General features: G+C 37.7%; 2 protein-coding genes across 9 annotated transcripts in view; both read right to left on the minus strand.

Annotated features, from left to right (window-relative positions):
* Positions 1 to 4,845, minus strand: part of ythdc2 (YTH domain containing 2) — a 37,170-nt gene extending 32,325 nt beyond the window's left edge. For 6 of the 7 annotated variants that reach the window (XM_084745740.1, XM_084745739.1, XM_084745738.1 and 3 more), the window contains exons 1-4: positions 4,785 to 4,845; positions 4,188 to 4,267; positions 1,946 to 2,111; positions 1,716 to 1,806 (exon numbers count right to left, since the gene is read on the minus strand). In XM_084745740.1, the coding sequence (XP_084601866.1) occupies positions 1,716 to 1,806; positions 1,946 to 2,105 (251 nt within the window). In that variant the 5' untranslated portion in view covers positions 2,106 to 2,111; positions 4,188 to 4,267; positions 4,785 to 4,845. Of the gene's footprint in view, positions 1 to 1,715; positions 1,807 to 1,945; positions 2,112 to 4,187; positions 4,268 to 4,714 lie in introns of all 7 variants that reach the window. The other variant, XM_084745735.1, reaches the window with a different exon arrangement.
* A 1,493-nt stretch (positions 4,846 to 6,338) lies between these two features.
* On the minus strand, positions 6,339 to 17,511 carry dcp2 (decapping mRNA 2). 2 transcript variants are annotated; one of them, XM_084746176.1, is made up of 11 exons: positions 17,220 to 17,511; positions 16,192 to 16,343; positions 15,726 to 15,853; positions 12,969 to 13,067; positions 12,707 to 12,859; positions 12,508 to 12,620; positions 11,534 to 11,635; positions 10,065 to 10,173; positions 9,379 to 9,468; positions 9,163 to 9,214; positions 6,339 to 8,360 (listed from the first exon to the last, which is right to left on the minus strand). In XM_084746176.1, exons 1-11 carry the CDS (start codon positions 17,285 to 17,287, stop codon positions 8,257 to 8,259), a joined length of 1,170 nt encoding a protein of 389 aa, XP_084602302.1. In that variant the 5' UTR covers positions 17,288 to 17,511; the 3' UTR covers positions 6,339 to 8,256. The 2 variants fall into 2 exon arrangements, with proteins under 2 accessions (XP_084602302.1, XP_084602301.1); XM_084746175.1 differs by having other exon boundaries at positions 9,364 to 9,468.
* Between the last annotated feature and the right edge of the window lie 1,394 nt (positions 17,512 to 18,905).

Below are 18,905 nucleotides of genomic sequence, written 5' to 3' on the forward strand. Positions count from 1 at the left end.
CCAAGAAGCTTGAACTAAACTGATTCAAGAACCAGAGCTGGTTTTCTATAGAACCCCGTGAAAGGGTTCCAGATAGAAAGTTTATAAAAGGTTCTACCACAAACCAGAAAGAGTTCTCCTATGGGGACAAGAAGAAAAACCCTGTATGGTTCTAGTTAGCATCTTTTATTTCTAACAGGGCACACAAAGTATATTCAGCTTAGTTTCAACCCATATTTTTGATCATCCACATTCCACCTGAACTGGCTCTATGCCTCATATTTTGAGAACCACTGCATTGAAGGTTGTTGCAGTTCATGATCAGGACAATAAAACCCCACAGCCACCAGAGTGACTAAGAACAATGTTATTGCTGATAGGAAAATATATATCACACCACCCTCTGTCATATTCAAGTTCAGGCTAGACCTATTACTGTTCTTTTTTATGGTTTTTAATAAGCCTCTTTTTATTAAACCATAAACCTGTAGTTAAAAAGCAAGTACCGTATTTTCCGGACTATACGTCGCACTTTTTTTCATAGTTTGGCTGGTCCTGCGACTTATACTCAGGTGCGACTTGTATAAATTAAAATATATAATTTCACATGTTCTTAAATGTTATTTAACACTGACCGACATGACCCAGGAGTAAACATTACCTACAGCAGCGAGAGGGCACTCTAGGCTTGTGACAACTACCGGTATTTGCTACTCCTGTACCACTGAAAATTAATTTAAACATTAACTTAAAGACAACTGAGAAAGACTCAACACAAATGCCCCCCAAAAGAAAATCATATTCTGCAGATTACAAGCTGCAAGTAGTGAAATATGCAGCTGAAAACGGTAATCGAGCAGCAGAAAGAAAGTTTGGACCGAGTGAGAAACTTGTGAGGGACTGGCGAAAAGCGGAGGTTACTCTTACTGCAATGAAGAAAACAAAGAAAGCTAATTGCGGGCTAAAAGCAAGATGACCACAGCTGGAGGAACAAGTTCACAGATGAGTGCTTGAACAACGTGCTGCCGGGAGAGGCTTGTCAACGGTGCCGGTACGTCTCAGGGCCCTGGTAGTTGCCAAGGCAACGAATATGAATGACTTTGCGGGAGGACCTTCTTGGTGTTACGGCTTCATGCAACGCAACCGCTTCTCTATCAGAGCACAGACAACGGTTAAAATAAATTTCCCCAAAAACTGCGACTTATAGTCCAGTGCGACTTATATATGTTTTTTTCTTTTTCATGATGCATTTTTTGACTGGTGCGACTTATACTCCGGAGCGACTTATAGTCCGAAAAATACGGTATATCTCCGGCTTAAGGCACTGTCAGATTTCACCATCACAGCGCTACATGTATGTATCCCATCAGGCCATATCATGCTTTCATTAGGTTTCCACGTTCTTTCATTCACTTTGTGACACAGAGCAGCGGTAGTCTATGCACATATTTACCCTTGCACCATTAATTACTTACTGAATATAGACCACAGCCATGCAGTTGCTGTGTGTGTGTGATAAGGAGAAAACACAAGCTGTCAGAGCTGACCAATCATGAACTTTATCTGTCTACATTAGCTACAGCACAGACTCCAAAGCAATGCGGTAACAAATCTAGCTTGACTGTAAAAGAACTTAGTGAGAGTGAGTGTGTGTAACTTAATGAATGACGTTGGTACAGTTCCTCAGAGTGATACTCAGATAGTTGGTGAACAGAGGTCCTGGTGGAGGAACTCACCCTTTGCTCTTAGAGATGTAACCCAGGGACTGAGCTGTTCGGTGAATGAAGGCTCTCTCAGTGCTGGACAGTGAGGATGGAAACTCCATCTCTGTTCCATCAGAGAAGGGAAAGGGCAAATTTTAGGACCACACTTTCCTGTTCACACTGGCAACAATACTGAGCATGACACTGTCGTACCTGTGTTATGTGATATAACTAATGCTGTACTAAGACAATACAGTTGATACCTTTCTCATCACTGTATCGGAACCTCTCCAGAGAGAGGTTCACTGCTATCTTCACTTCTTCATCAATGTGAATTTCTTTGAGGCCATTGGAGAAAGAACTGCAGGGTGGTGTTTTCTTGCTCTTTGGTGGTTTCTGTGAAGCTGGACTAGCACGCGACATGATGCACTGCAACAAAACAACACACAGGGACAGTAAGAGTTCACCAAGTGTGGGCAAAGCACACATACTGACGGTCATTCTCTACAGCTCATCTGTTGGAAAAAATGAAGCATTTTGTGCAGGACAGGAAAGGAGGGAAGAGATTGGGAACAAAATGAAGCACAGGAGGACGTTGCAGCTCATAGTCAGCACCTTAACCCCCAGGCTACCACGGTGCCCCCTCAATTCTACTTCTAATATATACTCACTGCTTGTGTAGGTACAGGGAAAAGATACAATCTCAACAGCTGTGACATACAATGGATCAGTACAGATGTTACAGATGTTATTGAGGCAATGGAGACAGTATAATAGAAAGGTGTTCTTGTATTTCAAACCTCAGTATTTTTTAAGTAATGGTATGTGTGTATCTCTAGTACCAAGTAAAAATCAAGAGTATTGAAAGTCAGCATTGAGTAAATTGTGAGGTCTTGTTTACACATGCTTTCATCAGATGCTTTGAGATTTAAGTAAGAACTTTTTCAAATTACCCAAAAAACAAAGAAACAGAATAAATAAAACAGACAAACAGAATGCCTGTTTTTGGATATTCCAGCAAATTATGCTCAATTCAGATTTACTGCTCAGATCTGATTTGTCTTGTTTGGCTGTTCACATTATTTTTTAAATGTGGTCAACTTCAGATTCAACTGCGAACTGGTCACAACCCCGTGATGACACACATGAAAAAACACAATAACAAAGATGCTGCACGCTGTCATAAGAAAGAAAACATGGAGGCTGCTGAAGTCAAAGTTCACGGTTTCATTTTGAAGCTGATGTGCAGTGGAAGACAGCAAATTTGTGGAGCTTTTTGTAGAGCAACGCCTGCTATGTCTGTATGGGGATGAATGTGGATGTAGAGTTGGAGCCAGGATTGGTGGGATTGTGCCATGAAATGCTTCACAGAGACAGGTTTCATTCAAAATTTCAGGAGAACAAGAGCTTCTTTTAACTACATCTGTCTCCACAAAAGTTGTGCTGCAGGATACCTCAGGTGAGTTAAGTGACGTAAAAGTCATATGAATTCCAATATGACTGTTAACACTGAGGTCACACCAAAAAAATCAGACCTGCATCTGATTTAGGACCACATAAAGTGGCACAAATCAGAATTAAAAACACGAGATTCCACGTGATTTGTGCTGTTCACACTGTTATGAAAATGAGTCACATATTAGCCAAAAATTAGATTTGAGCCACTCTGGCCTGCAGCGTAAATGTAGCCTTAAGACTAGACGAGGTACTTCTTCACACTGATGCAAAAACCCTATTAAAAAATACATTCAGTCAAAAAAGAGTTCCACTCAACAACACTGTCCATGTTAGACTGTGAGCAGGTCATTATTTCTAAATAAACCCCGACAGTGTGATGCAGGAAGCAGAGGGGTCTTGAATCACCCTGAGGGGGTATCTATCACAATAATGACCTGCTCACTGTACACTATCCTGCTTAATACCTGGTTAGGTACAAAAAAAAATCAATAATTTGACACAAAATAATAATTTTAAAATGACTTTATGGATTTAAAAGTCATCTTATTGTTCCTCCAGAGTCTCTGATTAGAACAACATCCATAACAACAGCCTGCTCTTCATAGCAATGATCTGCTATAAAGAAATAAGAGACCTTAGAATGATGTAATTGACCAATCAGAATTGAGAATTTAACAAAGTCATGTAATAAGCAGATGTACTAAAGGGAGAGCTATCATAGTACAAACATGGAAAACTCTCAGTTTAGATTGTTATTTTATAGTGACCAGCCCAAGGCACACCAGTGCAATAATCATACTACAGTCATATTGATATGAAATAGTGGGGTAAATACAGGTGTTAGCAATGATACTAATAAAGGTCCCAGCCAATTTAGTGTAGCAGAGTCTTTCCAGTGAGCACAATAGCAGCAGCTTGACTGTTTGATCTGAATGGAACAGAACCTTAATTACTACCATTTATAACACCTGTGTTTCCACTATTTCAAGTCAAAATGTCTGCTGTGAAAAAATGTCTTAAAGTATGTGTGCACTGTGTAAATCTTACCACACTGTATGGAATATTATGGGGAATATTATGGCTTGACGCAAACTGAAGAGGGTCAGAGGACAGCTGACATCACACGGCTGTGAAACAGAAGAAGAGAACAGAAAGAATTTATATTCATGTTGCACGTTTGACTGTCGAGGTTCTGTTCAGTCAGCCGGGAAGATGTAGTTAAATTTGACTTGGACATGACAGAAAAAACATGGAGCAAGAATTTACTTAATTTACTTGTAAGACTGGGGCTAACTTTGTGTCATTAAATAAACTGGTAAAGCCACTGTCATTTCAAGCCACTGCGTACTTATAATAATAGCGGAGGCGTTGTTGTAGTGTAACATTAGCCCAGTTTGCTTTGAGGAAGACTGTGGACAAGTGCCTGCTGCGTTTCATTTCACCGGTATCGAAACACACTAACTTCAGTTAGCCCAGTTAGCTCAGCGGCTAAAAACACATCATGATAAGACAGCTTTAGCTAGCTGGCTGTATGGCCAACATTTTCGTCAAAGTAAAGAACGGTTATACTGTACTGTTAGTGAAGAGCTTCGACACTGCTCTCAAACCACACAGCACCCGGTCACATCGGAAGAATGAACTTACTTGATTTAAACGTCCCGTGTATTGTGCCTGTATCCTTCCACCTGCAGTGCGGCCGCCAACAACCTAAGTACATCCGGTCAGGCTCCTTCAGAGTAAGAGTCAGAACCACTCACAAAGTAATGACGTCAATTATTTGTAACATTTGAATTGACATATTTTATATTATAACTAATGTGCAGAATACGCTGTCGTACCATTGTAATAATCGTTTAATAACAATTTCTTTTAAACACGAAACAGAAATAGCCGTAACTTCCGGCTAAGTATTGCACCTTCAAAATTAAAGCACAGTAAAATACCATACAGTGGTGTTTCCCAAACTTTTTTGCAGGAAACCTACTTTTTTAAAAATGACAAACCATCACGACCCAGGTCACAGTAAGCCTTATCAATAAATTCTGAGTTAATTTGTACATAAATTAATGTTCTTGACATTTCTGCATCACCGTATATTATCTTAATACTTTATTGAGAACATATATTCATGTTAAAACTTTAGAAATGAGAAATGAATTAATTTAGACTTATCAGAAAAACAATTTAGCCATCTTCATAAATGAGACAAAGTTAGTGCATTTAAACTGGCTCTTGTTTTTTCCTCTCATCAGTAAAACAATGTACACATCTTAAATTCCTAGCTTAAATTTGCAGAATCTCCTCCATAGTCTTTATTTGGGACCCACATAAAATCTCCTGTGACCCACCTGTGGGTCATGACCCAGTCTATGGGAATGACAGCTGTGGTCCAAATTAATAAAGGACTGCAAATTTAAGATTTATGTCTGCAGTACACCTTTTATAAAGCATTCAAAATATGGATAGTTATACTGATGAGAGAAAAAACAAGAGCCTGTAAATTCCTCATAAATGCATTTATTTCTCATTTATAAATATTTAATATGTGTGCATGGTTTCAATAGCCTGCATAATATTACGTGATGTGAAAATGGCAGTAAAAATTGTTTATTTATGCACAAATGAACTCAATTTAACTCTAGATTTATCAATGAGGCTTTTTGTGAATTGGGTCATGATGGTTTGTCATTTTTAAAAAGTGAGTCCCTTGAGAATAAGTTTGGGAAACGCTGCCATACAGTATGATCTTATTTGATATTTGTTGAACATCTGCTGTAGATAATTAGAGCTAGTAATGGAAAAAGGGGGATCATGACCAACTCATTACCTTCAACATCCACCTAGGTTGTTGAGGTAATATACTTAACATCTACTGTCAATGCTACTATGTGTTGGACAGACAGAGCATAATTACAATCTTTTGGCTCCACTTTAAGTGCAGCAAAATCTTATTCCTAGTATTCCTCCAAGAGAGCCTTTCCCCTCAACAGCATCAATTCCCCTGCTTCCATTTTTGGCATGTAATATGTAATGTTGGAAATATATTCATTATAGAAAACACACTTATAAACCTACTAGACACAAGATACAATGTAAAATGATTCCCAAAACATGTGCCTTTCTTAAAGAAAAAAGAAACTTTGAAATGTTTGACATATGCATATTTATAATTCATGTTAATAGTAAAACAAATCAAACTGCAGAGTGAAAAAACAGACTTTATTAACATTCACATTTAAAGTCAAAACACCATAGAAGCCAAAAGGACAACAAAGAACCCCTTAACATGACAAGAAAAGATCTCACGTACAGATTTAATCATCCCACTCACATATGATATTCCCTTGAGAAAATAGAGATTGTTAGACTGTGAGTTGACCTTTACAGAGTCCTGAAACAGTTACTGATTCTTTCTTCTTGCTCATATTTTTAGCTCTAGTGCCCAGAAATTCCTCAACATGTTGAGACGAAAATTTTCACAGTACGCAATGGTTCTCCATCACAGCCCACATCTCAAAGAGTCTGCAAGTTTTCATGCCAACCAAACCATAGCAGCTAACTACTGGATTATGAAGAACATGACTGAGACTTCTGGTGTGAAATCTCAACAGGAGATTAAACCTTTAAACCCTGCAGTCTGCAGGACAGAACAGCCTGCTGAGAACCAGACATACAAACACAAGTGTATGGAAGACCATTTCCACCACTGACACAAAAAATATCCTCATGCTAAATTCTAATTATGAGATTAAAAAAAAGTCAAAATTATGACTTTTTAATCTCATAATTCTGACTTTACATCTCATAATTTCTACTTTTTATCTCATAATTCTGATTTGTATCTCATAATTCGGACTTTTTTTTTAAATTCTGACTTACTATGGGGATATTTTTTCTTTCAGTGGAGGAAATGGGCTTTCATACAAGTGGGATGTGAGTCACTTTAAGGCAAATAACAGCAACAATGTATGGAAGTGTGTGGCTGAAAATATTAGATTTTAAATATTAGAAATGTCATTTTCCTCTTGTGTGAGCATGGTTTATGACAAAAAAATTAATTAAAATGTTAAAATCCAGTTTTCACAAATTCACAATTACTGCCAAAATGAGACTTCATATGAGAGCTCCACAGAACATTAATTCTGTGTGCTCCACAGTGATAATTGAACTCAATTTGAAATTGAACTTTTTGAAGTTTACAGTTTTCAAAATAGAGGCGTGCAAAAATCTTGCCATTGTGGAAATTTTCATTTTCATTAGCACTAACATCAGGATATCATTTCAATTCAAACACAAGTCTAGTTTGCACACTGTCAACCAATCAAATTCCCTTAATTATTATTATCATTATGCAGTGACAGACTGCAAATTATCTGTGAAATTTTCATCAAATTTTCCTGGCCTTATTTATAGATTTTCAAAGATCAATTTGATTAAAGGATCTTATTTTAAGATTAGCAGCCATAGACATACATAATATTCAATTACAGTCTGCATTCCTGGATAAAATCTTAAGTAATTTTGATAATAAAGCCAATAACATTATTAATACCCACCTTTCTTGGGCAAACATTTTTGGGACCCAGATGGAAGAAAGAAGGAAATGATGAAAATAGAAATTACTCCATCTTAAAATCAAGATACATGGTAAGTTTAGCATTAATTCACTGGCCAAATTCAATAAGACATCAGAGCTGAACTCATGACTTTTTACTGTCACCTCACTTGTTTAAAATCCATTACGCTCTCATCTTTTGCCTTTAAAGGACTAATTGTTAACCTGAGCAGTCCTCTCCTTCAGACTGAATCGTCCAATTTAGGTATACAAAATGAAAAAGTAAAAATTAAACTTAGGATTCTGGACAGGTTGAGGACAGAGCTGTTATGTCATTTTATAAGGTCCAAACAAAGGCCAGCGACTCCAGTGAAGCCTACTTGATGTGTTCCTTGGAAACTGGGACACTCCCCTCTGTACATTTGTGTTCATGACCAGCAATGCAAGAAGTAAAAGGCCTTTTCAGTAACAGCCGTGCCGCCCTGGACTCTAAGGTAAAAAGTCTCTGAGGTCCACAGTCTGATGGTATTGCAGGATCGGCACAGTGCTTCATCAGCTATGTCAGTAGTCAAAACACTTCATGATGGCATCTCTGTCAAATTTGAAGTTGAGGAAAGTCTTGGAGGAGAGCAGCTGCTCACACACTCTGCTGCATGGAGCCACATCTGTGGAAAAAAAGAACATGCTGTTCATCAGTCTGTATCTTAGGAAGCTGTGAAACTCTGGTGAAAGGAAGATTTTTAATCCCCATGTAGTTTGCTGGTCCCTATATTCAATTATTTTTATTTTTATTTTATTTTTTCACCCAAAAATCAAAAATACATATATTTCCCCTGGAAGAAATACACAATAACTATGGTATAATTAGCAAAGTAAGCAGTACACGAGGGTAACATATAACATTTATAGTATGTAGCTTCTATATCAGTTGACATTGTGCCTATATAGTGTACATAAATACATTTGTGTTAATTAAATTTAATAAACACAAACTGACCACTATACAGCAAATATGGAGTAGGACAATGTTCCTGTATAGAAATATACAATATACTATACTCGTTGGCTCTACCATATGACCACAGTATCATGTCACATGTTTGAAAAGGAAAAGAAAGAAAGAAAAGAAAGAAGCATTGTTTTTCTGTAAAGGCATGCTAATGGCACAGCAGCAGATACAGTGCTGCAGTAAAAGTATGTTAACAAGTTAGCTTAGCAGAGTGGGTGCATTCTCAGAATTGGACATAGAAACTATTAGGGCTGGTAATCATCACTCAGTACCTTTAAGGTATCAATTGAAATAACCCAGTACCAAGTAGTGTTAAAACCTCTCCTTCTTTTAGTACCCAGATCTAGAAAAAACTCACCACCCCATGCAATCTTCATGAGGAAGAACCTTCAAAAAACATATTGAAAGAAGTACTAAATTAGTATTGGTATTGGTACTGGTATCATAGAAAACCATACCTCGATCAAAACTGTCTTGCAGTCTTCTGGGTTGAATTCTTTTATCTTCTTTCTGTAGAAACAGAAAGAATGCTGTTTATAACTGCAAAAAAAAAATCACTATACAGAGTAGAGTCATATTAAAGTCAGCAATTTTCAAATCCTACACACAGTGGCTTTAAATCTGGTTTACGATCCACTGGCAATAATAGTTTTACTTACTAAACTGGTTTTCACCTGCTGGTTGCTGGATCCATTGTCATTAGCTCCTTTCTTCACATACGGCGAGTCATGACTCTTTTTCCCGTTGCCTTTCAAATTTGTGTTCTACAGAGCAAAGAACAGAAGTTATGAGGCAACAGTGATGTGGCAACTCTGTCTCAAGCTGCTGAAAGATTGTCTTACATTCTGCATCAATGACTAAAGCCCCTTAACAAATACTATACATATACATGCAAAGTATTAACCCAGTGACATTTTAATAAATATTCATCAGTAATTCATCAATATTCATCAGCCATTGGTATGAAGACAAACTGAATATATTTAAGCTGTATGGCTTTTTGTGGTACAGGACACATCCACCAGTCCTGTGGGAGCATGTGACACAATAGCTGATGTGAGCTGCTGGGTGAACACAGCTCAGCTCACTGACATATCTCCATGAGTCAACACAGGGACACACTCACTGTATTTATCAGGTAACGACACACATGAAGTCATGTCTACATGGGACAACTAGTGCTAGCTGCAGATTATGTATTCAGTTCTGTGAATAGTGTTGTCTGTCCACTGGTGAACCAATAATAACAGATACATTCGAGTAAACATGTGTAACTATTAGCTGTAACATACAGCCTCAGTGTAAGATGCTGCTGTCACATAATGGTAACCTGTAGCAGAGTGATGCTGTCTTTTCTAACCTGGTTCAGCTCATACTGGCTCAGCTGGCCCACAGCCTTCTGCTGCTTGTGTTTCGCCCAGCCGTCTCCTGGAAATGCATCAGTACCTGTGAGGCGACGAGGTTTTGACCTAACAAATGGAAAAAAAAACAAACAAGTGGATATTTTCTATTGTACAATGTGGACGTCCATCTGCTGCTGGACCAGGATGTACAGCCTCAAACCTACACACCACTGTCCACCACCACACACTTCTAATGGATCACAAATGATGAGTGACAGGGATTATGTTTATATAAGTTTATACTTTGTTTTTGAGGAAAACCCTGCACAGTTTGACGTTAACTACTTTTCTTTTCTCCTCTTTTCCTCTCTTCATTAACTTTTTATGGTCTTTACATATTCATAATATTTTGTTTATGACCAGACCAACCTTGGCATTACTTTTAAATTATCTAGTCTTTTCACAGTTCATTATATTCTCTTTACAAGTAGACCTGCAACAATAAATTGATTACTTAAGTATAAATAAATTATTAAATCAAATGCCAACTATCTTGATAATGATCAATCATTTTGAGTCATATTTTCATCAAAACTGCCCAAATTCTCAGTTTGCAGATTCTTAAATGAGAATATTTTCTGGTTTCTTTCCTCCTCTCTGACAGTAAACTGAGTATCTTTGGGCTGTGGACAAAACAAGACATTTGAGAATGTCACCTTGGGCTTTAGGAAACACTGATCAACATTTTTCATCTTTTTATGACATTCTGTGGACTAAACAAGTAATCAATTAATCAAGAAAATAATGGACAGATTGTGAAACTAATCATTAGTTGCAGCACTATTTACATGATCATATTTCACCTCACAGAATATTGAATATACTTCATTCATCGTTCTGAATACACTGTTTGTAATTAACATTTACACACCCAGCAGACAGAGCAACACTAACATTCATTTGCAGTTGTGTTTGTCTCCACCCGATGAATGGAAGTCAAATATTCACTCTTTTAGCTCTGTTTTGGTCTCCACCAGCTCCTGACAAAACCACCTCTGGCTCTGTAGCTACTAAATGTTCTGTGTCTGTCTGCTGCTGAGCCAGTAGAATTGGGTAAGGACAGTAAGGACATGTCTCAGGGACAACTGAACTGTCCATTGCAACAATTCTGAAAAATATGAAAATCTATATTTTTTGTAGCGCGGTATCTCACCATCTCCCCTCACACCATGAACCTCAGGAGGCTGACAACTTTTACTGTGCTCATGGGACATTGAGTCTCTGTTGCTCTGACACTTTGCAACAACAGGCAACAGAGAAACAGACAGCCAACACAGAAGTAGGATGGTAGAAAACATACTATATCTTGTATTGATTAGAAGATGTAACCAGTTTGTTGTATTCATGTTTGTCACAGCTGAACTGAATCGGTGGCCAACCCAAAAACACTTCCAAGTTCTACTGAGGACTGATAAAGTGGTTTTACCGAGCGCTGTCTGAGGGTTTGCCTGGAGTATTGCTGTTTGTGAAGTCCTCATCGCTGTCTGTTGACTCGCCCCTCAGCCGGCTGATCCACTCTCTCAGCGGTCTGTAAAGGAGGAGCAGGAAATAATATCATCAATACCATCAATACCAGACAGACAATTACTACAGGAAACTAAATCACATTTTCAAGTCAGCACAAAAACACTGAGGCAATCAGAGTCATTCCTGTTTGTGCAGCTGTTTATAAAGGGACAATTCACCCCAAAATCAAGAATACATATTTTCCCCCAGGCTTATACTTATCCATATATACTGTTCTGTTGTGAGTTGCAGAGTTTGGAGATATCATCCATAGAGATGTCTGCCTTCTCTCCAATTTAATAGGACTAAATGGTGCTCAGCTTGTGGTGCTCAAAGCACCAAAAAATACATCTGAAAAATTCTAAATCAGTGACTCTTTGCAAAAACACAACCCAGTTACACAAGCTAATTCACAGACCTTGTTGTGAGCTGTTTCATGTAGGAACTATTTTCTTTCTGTTACAAAGAAAGTAGTTCTGGTAGATTCTACTGCAGAAAGAAAGTAGTTCCTACATGAAACTGCTCACAACAAGTAGTGTGGATTATCTTCAGTAACTGGTTCGTGATTTTTAGACACTGACGATGTGCTTGGAGCAACACAGGATTTGTGCCATTTAGCCCCATTACAATGGCAAGAAAGCAGACATCTCTACAGCTGATATCTCCAAAACTGAAACTCAAACCAAAACTATCCAGATGGATAAATACTACTACAGGTCAGTGGAAAAAAATGTGCCTTTTTGATTTTGGGGTGAACAGTCCCTTTAAACAAATGAGACCAGACCTTCAGAAATGAGATTGATATCCACCTTCTCATCTCACTGTGAGCAGGGAAAAATACTAATATTTGAATCAATAATGAAAATAATTAATTGCACCTTTCTACACACCCACCTTATAAATGGAATAGCCATAAAAAATCTGTTGGGGGCAAGTCCAAGTTTAGACTTTGGGGTCATGTCATTCCTGTGACATGGCAGCTTCTCTATGGGGAACCACTCAATGTTCTACAAGAAAAGAAGGACAAGATCATCACATGTTCTGTCAGCTGTAGAATGCTGGAAATTCATCAGAAGAGAAAATGAATACCTACCCTGATCTCTTTCCTTGTTTTGGGGTTGAACTTGGTATCCTTTGACACTCCTGGGATGATGTAGAGCCGCACCAGCTGGTCAGTGATTTTCTGCTCTATGAACTTGTCTTTGCAGATGCGGTTCTTGATGTCAAAGCCCGTCTCCTCCAACACCTGGAAAACACACAGGATTCTGAACTATGAGCTACAAGTGCATGAATTATACACAACTCTTAATGCTTTCAGATGGTCACTGTTGAACAGCAAAGAACACACGACTCACTTCACGAACTGCACAGTCATGAGGAGCTTCATCCTCATTAACTTTCCCCTTTGGAAAGCCCCAGCCTGACTTGGCAAGGTAGCCCTGAACAAGCAGCACCTGAAGAGAAAAGATGCACTGGTTAGCTGCTGCATGTGGGCTTGTTTTTCAGTCCCTCCAGGATTTCACAGGCTTTTTTTGTGGTTGTTGCCTAACATGCCTGATTTCATGGCAGCTTTTCTAAAAAATTGTGTCACTGTAATTTCTAGTGAGTTCCAGCAAACACAGAAGTCCCCACACTACAATCACAAATTTACGTCTCAGTGAACCAACTATATATATATTTCTTTTTTGTTGTTGTTGTTTGTTTGTTTGTTTGTCATGCAACTGTAAAGAACAAAAAGTTGATCATAGTTGTGTATAGTCATTTTGTGCTGGTTTTGACTTTTGCCTCTTGGTGGAATACCCAAAAGTCAACTTCTTCATTTATATTTAACGACTATTTTGTCGGAATTATTGTAATCTTGAGCCTTTTTAGGTAAAGATAGATTTGGTTAGATAGAACACTCAGAACAAAGTGAGGTTTTATTCTCCCTGGAACAAGCTGTCTTTGATTTTCAATGAATTATACCAAAAATAATGAAAATAATTAAAACTTCACAAGTTTTCCTACAATTTTTACTTGTTCCTGTAATTTCTTTGCAAAAAACACCTAAAAATATTGCAACCTGAATCACATTTTTTTTAGAAAAGCTGCCATGAAATCAGGCATTTTACTGCCCCAACAATCCCCCCAAAAAACCTGTGAAATCCTGGAGAGACTGACAAATGCATACTTTTAATGATACAAAACACAGACAATGATGGTCTAAACCCTGTAACATACATTTCATCTGAGATTAAACTTGTTTTAGGATTGACTGGTGTACAGAGTTCTTCAGTCTAATCTTATTAAATTGCAGGACCTTGTATCTCCAGTTGGACTGTAACTATCTGTACTCAGTGTTCAGAACAAGGTTGGGATCAGAAAACCCTTTTCTGACGTTGGATTAATATGTTGTTTTTTGCAATGAAATTGAGGAAGCAAGTGAAAAGGCTCAGAATTTCTGGAGCTCAAACTATGTCAAAACAGCACAAAATGATAAAATATAAAAGTGCACAGAGCATTGACAAATGTCAATAACAATGACAAACCTTGTGTTCTTTTCAGTGACAAAAAGTTGAGTCAGTTCATTGAGATGACACTTGCATGAGAGACTGCTCTGATTGGTCAGAAAGCCAGGGTGATTGGTCAAATTTGTGAAAAGCTGCCATGATTGGACTTAATTGCAAAGTTGAGCAGAATTTAACCAAATTTGTGTTATTTGTTGCAATCGCAACATTGCAATTTCCTTCCTTCCTAACACTGCTGGGTGTACACCGGCCAAGGGTAAGTTATGAAATGCTTCTTATCAAAGCATTACTAGTAAAGAACAGTTTATTATTTAATTTTTCACCCTAATTTCAAATGGACAAGGTTTGTGATATATTTATGTTTCTTCTTCAGCAAATCTAAGAAAAACTACAATTACCACCTCATGGTTGTATGCTACATCCATGTCTCTCCAGATTCATAATGTAAGTGGTGGAGTCTTAAAAGGAATTTAATAAAAGGTATTAGGGCTAAATTAATTCATGTTAATTATTAAGATAAAGACATGTAAGTCAATTTTAGAAAAAATGGGAAAATGAACTCTCATGTAGTATATCTACAGCTGGTTGTGAACAAATGCGCAAAAAAAGATTCATGGAAGGTTTCAACTCGATATTTTAAGACACCACAAATTCAAAGTGAGTATAAAGGAAACTCAACCTGGAGATGTTGGAGAGAATGTGGCGAGCAGCCAGCAAACTACAGTCACATATTTTGGTCTTGTAAAGTGATAAATGACTTCTGGGAAAACTGTCAAATATCTTTGGTATTTCTTTAAATAAAAACCCACTGGCCTTATTTCTTGGGACAATACCAGAAGATATCGACAAGAAAGATTCTGACTTGTTTTTAATAATTAGGGCAACAATGATTAAACAAATGACAAGGAACTGGTTAAAAGATAACTTAACTAATGATAAATGGAAGGATCTTGTGAAGGAGAGAAATGAAATGGAAAAAAATCAGCATGAGAAATCAGGTGCAGGTCTTTGAAGAAAGATGGAAAAATGTTGGATATTTATAACAGACCATGTTTCTAATTATGGCTGCAGTAATGACATAGACAGTATACATGTGTTTTTTGTTGTTCTTTGTCATTCACATGAATGTTTGTGTAACAATGTGTCCATGTTTGGGTACAGACACTCATGAGAGCGAGCACGTATAAATAGATATGTGGGTATCGTGTGTGTGTGTGTGTGTATATATATATATATATATCTCCGTGTGTACCTGTGGTACCCAGTTGTTATATAATGTATCCTCCAACTTAAACCTAAATCTACTGGTTTATTTAATTATATCCTATAAAATAATGTATAAGTACTTACCTATTTTTTAAATTCTATTCTTAGTTTTATCATCATTATTATCACTTATCTTCTGCTGTTGCTGTTCTTTCTTTTTTGTTCTCAATATATATGTTAGATAATCTTCAAAAAAATGCAAAAAAGGGGGGAAAAAGTAGTTTTGGCAAATTGGAAGTCATCACTATATTGTTTCCAATGATTAATTTCCACTGAGAAACATGCTGTCTTCTCTTAAAAGCTGTGTCAGGTACTGCTGAGTGTGCAACAACAACTCACGTTCTCTAGTGATTCATCTAGAATGATTGCTCCATAAGTAGGTACACCCATCTTATACTCCTTCCACTGTTCCAGGACTTTCTGCACATCCTCTCCATGAGGCAACAGAAACGGACAGTGTTGGAAGAGTTTGCAGCTGTCAAGGAAAATAAGGTCCACTCTAGACAAACAGAAGCACCTCAAGTGGCCATGAAAACCACACTGCCGGGGCCTCACTTAGAAAATTGTGTTACGGTGTGTTAAAGTTTGATTAATAAAAGATACTGAGTTTTAAAAAAATTACCTATGAAGTCTCTTAGAAGAAAATGTATAACTTAAGCACCTGTGATCTATAAATCTCATCTTAACTTATTGCAGTGGTTCCCAAATGTTTTTTGGGATACCGCTCTTTCAGAGGCCAAAAACATTTGCATCCCCATTTGAGGCCCCTGATGTTAGGTTTTATTAAAGATCACTGGAAGGATATCAGCTTTGGCAAAGTCTCTTATTCCACAGTGAGGAGCTCCTGGAGTGTTCTGCATGCAGAAGTCCAGGTAGAACCAGTGAGCCAGCTCAATCTGGAAGCACACCCGGATGGCGTTGTCCCTCTCCTCACTGGGGATGTGCAGGATGAACCGGCTGGAGAGACACAGGAGAGAGGTGGGATCAGGGCCAGATTAAGGCACTGCAGGACCCTGTGACAAACACTGTGAACAGAACCTCAAAACACTACAGACACTCAGAAGTTTCCAGTGGCACAACGTAGGGACGCAGAGAAAGTACATGCAAATGTCCTCTGCTGGGTGTAACAATGCATTGATTTAAATCAATATTAATTCAATGTTCAACAATTAAATATTATCAACGCAAAGTGAAAATATTTATCTATATCGTCATCTTTAAGACTCACCTTTATTTTGCAATTCCAATAGCATGTCTGTGTCACAAATGTCTGGAAGAATTCAGTCATAAAAACTGCTGAATCACAACTTAGTCCCTTTTAGTGAGCCGACATAAATGTAACTGTGTCAACTGGACAGATGGTATGTCTGATATTCATCACAGACCCCTCAACTGAAATGAATTCAAATCGTATAGATAATGAAAATAATCGTTAGTTGCAGTCCTAAAAACACTATATTGGGCTAAACAGTTTCACCATATATTATACTGAGGTAATCCAAAAGTAATGGAAAGTAATCAAGTTACATTACTGTAATAAGATACTTGGATTACGTTACTGACCACATTTTAACAGGTTATCAGTGACTGTATCAGAACATATTTTAAAGTAACCCTCCCAGTCCTTCATTTCATGCTGTGTTATATGTTTGTCATGACGGCATCATGAAACAAACACAACAGCTACACACACGGACATGCGCCGTACAGAGCGGCAGTTTCGGTTTAGCGCGAACAATTCTTTACTGACCAAAAACACAGTACATTTACAGTTTTCATTAACGCACTTTAAAGCGTAACAAGAGCCGAAAAGCGGCGGTAAAGTCCAGTTACCTGCAGAGGTCGTCCAGGACTCCGGAGGGGATCTCCACTCTTTTAGTTTCCATGTTGGCTGAAAACATCCCGAGTCTCACAGCAGCAGCTGAAGACCGATGAGGACAGAGGACAGGGAGCTAACAGGACAGCCACATGCCCAACTCACAGCCTCCACAGCTTCATGTTAGCTACACACAAGAAGTAAGTATGAACCACGGATGTGGAATCAACTAATAACTCCTCTGTTCTTCCTCTTCTCTAGGAGCTGAACGGACTGTTGTTTTTCTTCTTCTTCGCGCTGTTTAATAGCAGTTGATGACCAACGTGTCAGCTGCTTTAGCGCCACCTTCTGTTCAGGAGCGGACCCATTCATCCAGTCTGCTCACTACTGCTGTGTAATCAGAACTAGAGGTAACTCATTACCAGTGGTGGATATAGTGTTAAAAATCTGTACTCAAGTACAAGTACTGTTACATTGCTAAAATATTACTCAATTACAGACTAGAAAAATACTTCAATAAAAGTACATAGTACTCATCTCTAAAACTACTCAGAATATTACTTTTGTTAACTGTTGATGTTTCAATAGCAGCTAATCAGTCAAAGAAGTTTCTGTATCTCCAAATCTTCATTCTGAATTTCTCCAAACGTCACAATTGATTCATTATTAAGTATTTATAAAATACAAGACATGTTTTTTTGTTTTGTTTTTTTCTCATTTTCAGTTTTAGTTCTCTTATTCAACAGATGCCTCCACCAGACAAAAAATGTTGAATGAGGTGCAGTTACTGACATTTATTCCATTTCATGGTTACAGTTTTAACTGATTAAATTCTTGGTGCTGATTAATCAATTAATGACTAATCATTGACATCCCTACTCCAAACCTGTGCTGCGCTGTTTAGTTTTTCATCCACATGTCCTGGTTTTCATTGGCTCGTTTGTGATCAGATCACCTGATTGGCTGCAAAAATGTAGATGAAAGGTTTGGATATTAATTCAACTTGTACTCAGTACTCTGTTATGATTTTGAAAGTAATTAAGTAGATTACATATTTTAATACATACTTAAGTATGAGTAAAAGTACAGACTTGAAAATCTACTCATAAAAGTACAAGTTCCCTAGATAACTACTTAATTACAGTATAGTAACAGTAACTTGAGTATTTGTAATTAGTTACTTAAAGGAGCAATAAGGCTTATAAACAAGGATAATACAAGAAAGCTTACCAACTGTTTATTAAATTATATCTGTTGAATTTCGTAATTACGAGATAAGGAAAGGTGCCACATTGGCCACTGCTTCACTCAGAACAACTAACTGCACATCCACGAAGATGTAATTAAATTCATATATATGTCTATGAGTAAATTAAAAACTTTGTTACGTTTTGCCATGTGACGTCGTTACCGTGGTAACAGAAAAGCTGACATGGCTGACATGCATGATTGAGTTGTTGTTATTGTTAAGTACAGTACAGTTCTCTGAGTCACTACCAAACCATATCGGATGCATTTCAAATATATGAATTTGTATCCATGAAGCATCCTGTGTTGGTTCAACTGCTCCTGCAGAAAGAGAGCAACATCCAGCACGTCAGACTGGGCTTTCTGCCTGAACAATCCTAACGACTTGAGATGCCTGCACAGTGTTGACATACTAATATTAATACCATCCTCATTTTTAAGAAACATCAGTATTT

Source organism: Lutjanus erythropterus, chromosome 20 (assembly GCF_056507025.1).
Source record: "Lutjanus erythropterus isolate fLutEry1 chromosome 20, fLutEry1.hap2, whole genome shotgun sequence".
NCBI lineage: Eukaryota > Metazoa > Chordata > Actinopteri > Lutjaniformes > Lutjanidae > Lutjanus > Lutjanus erythropterus.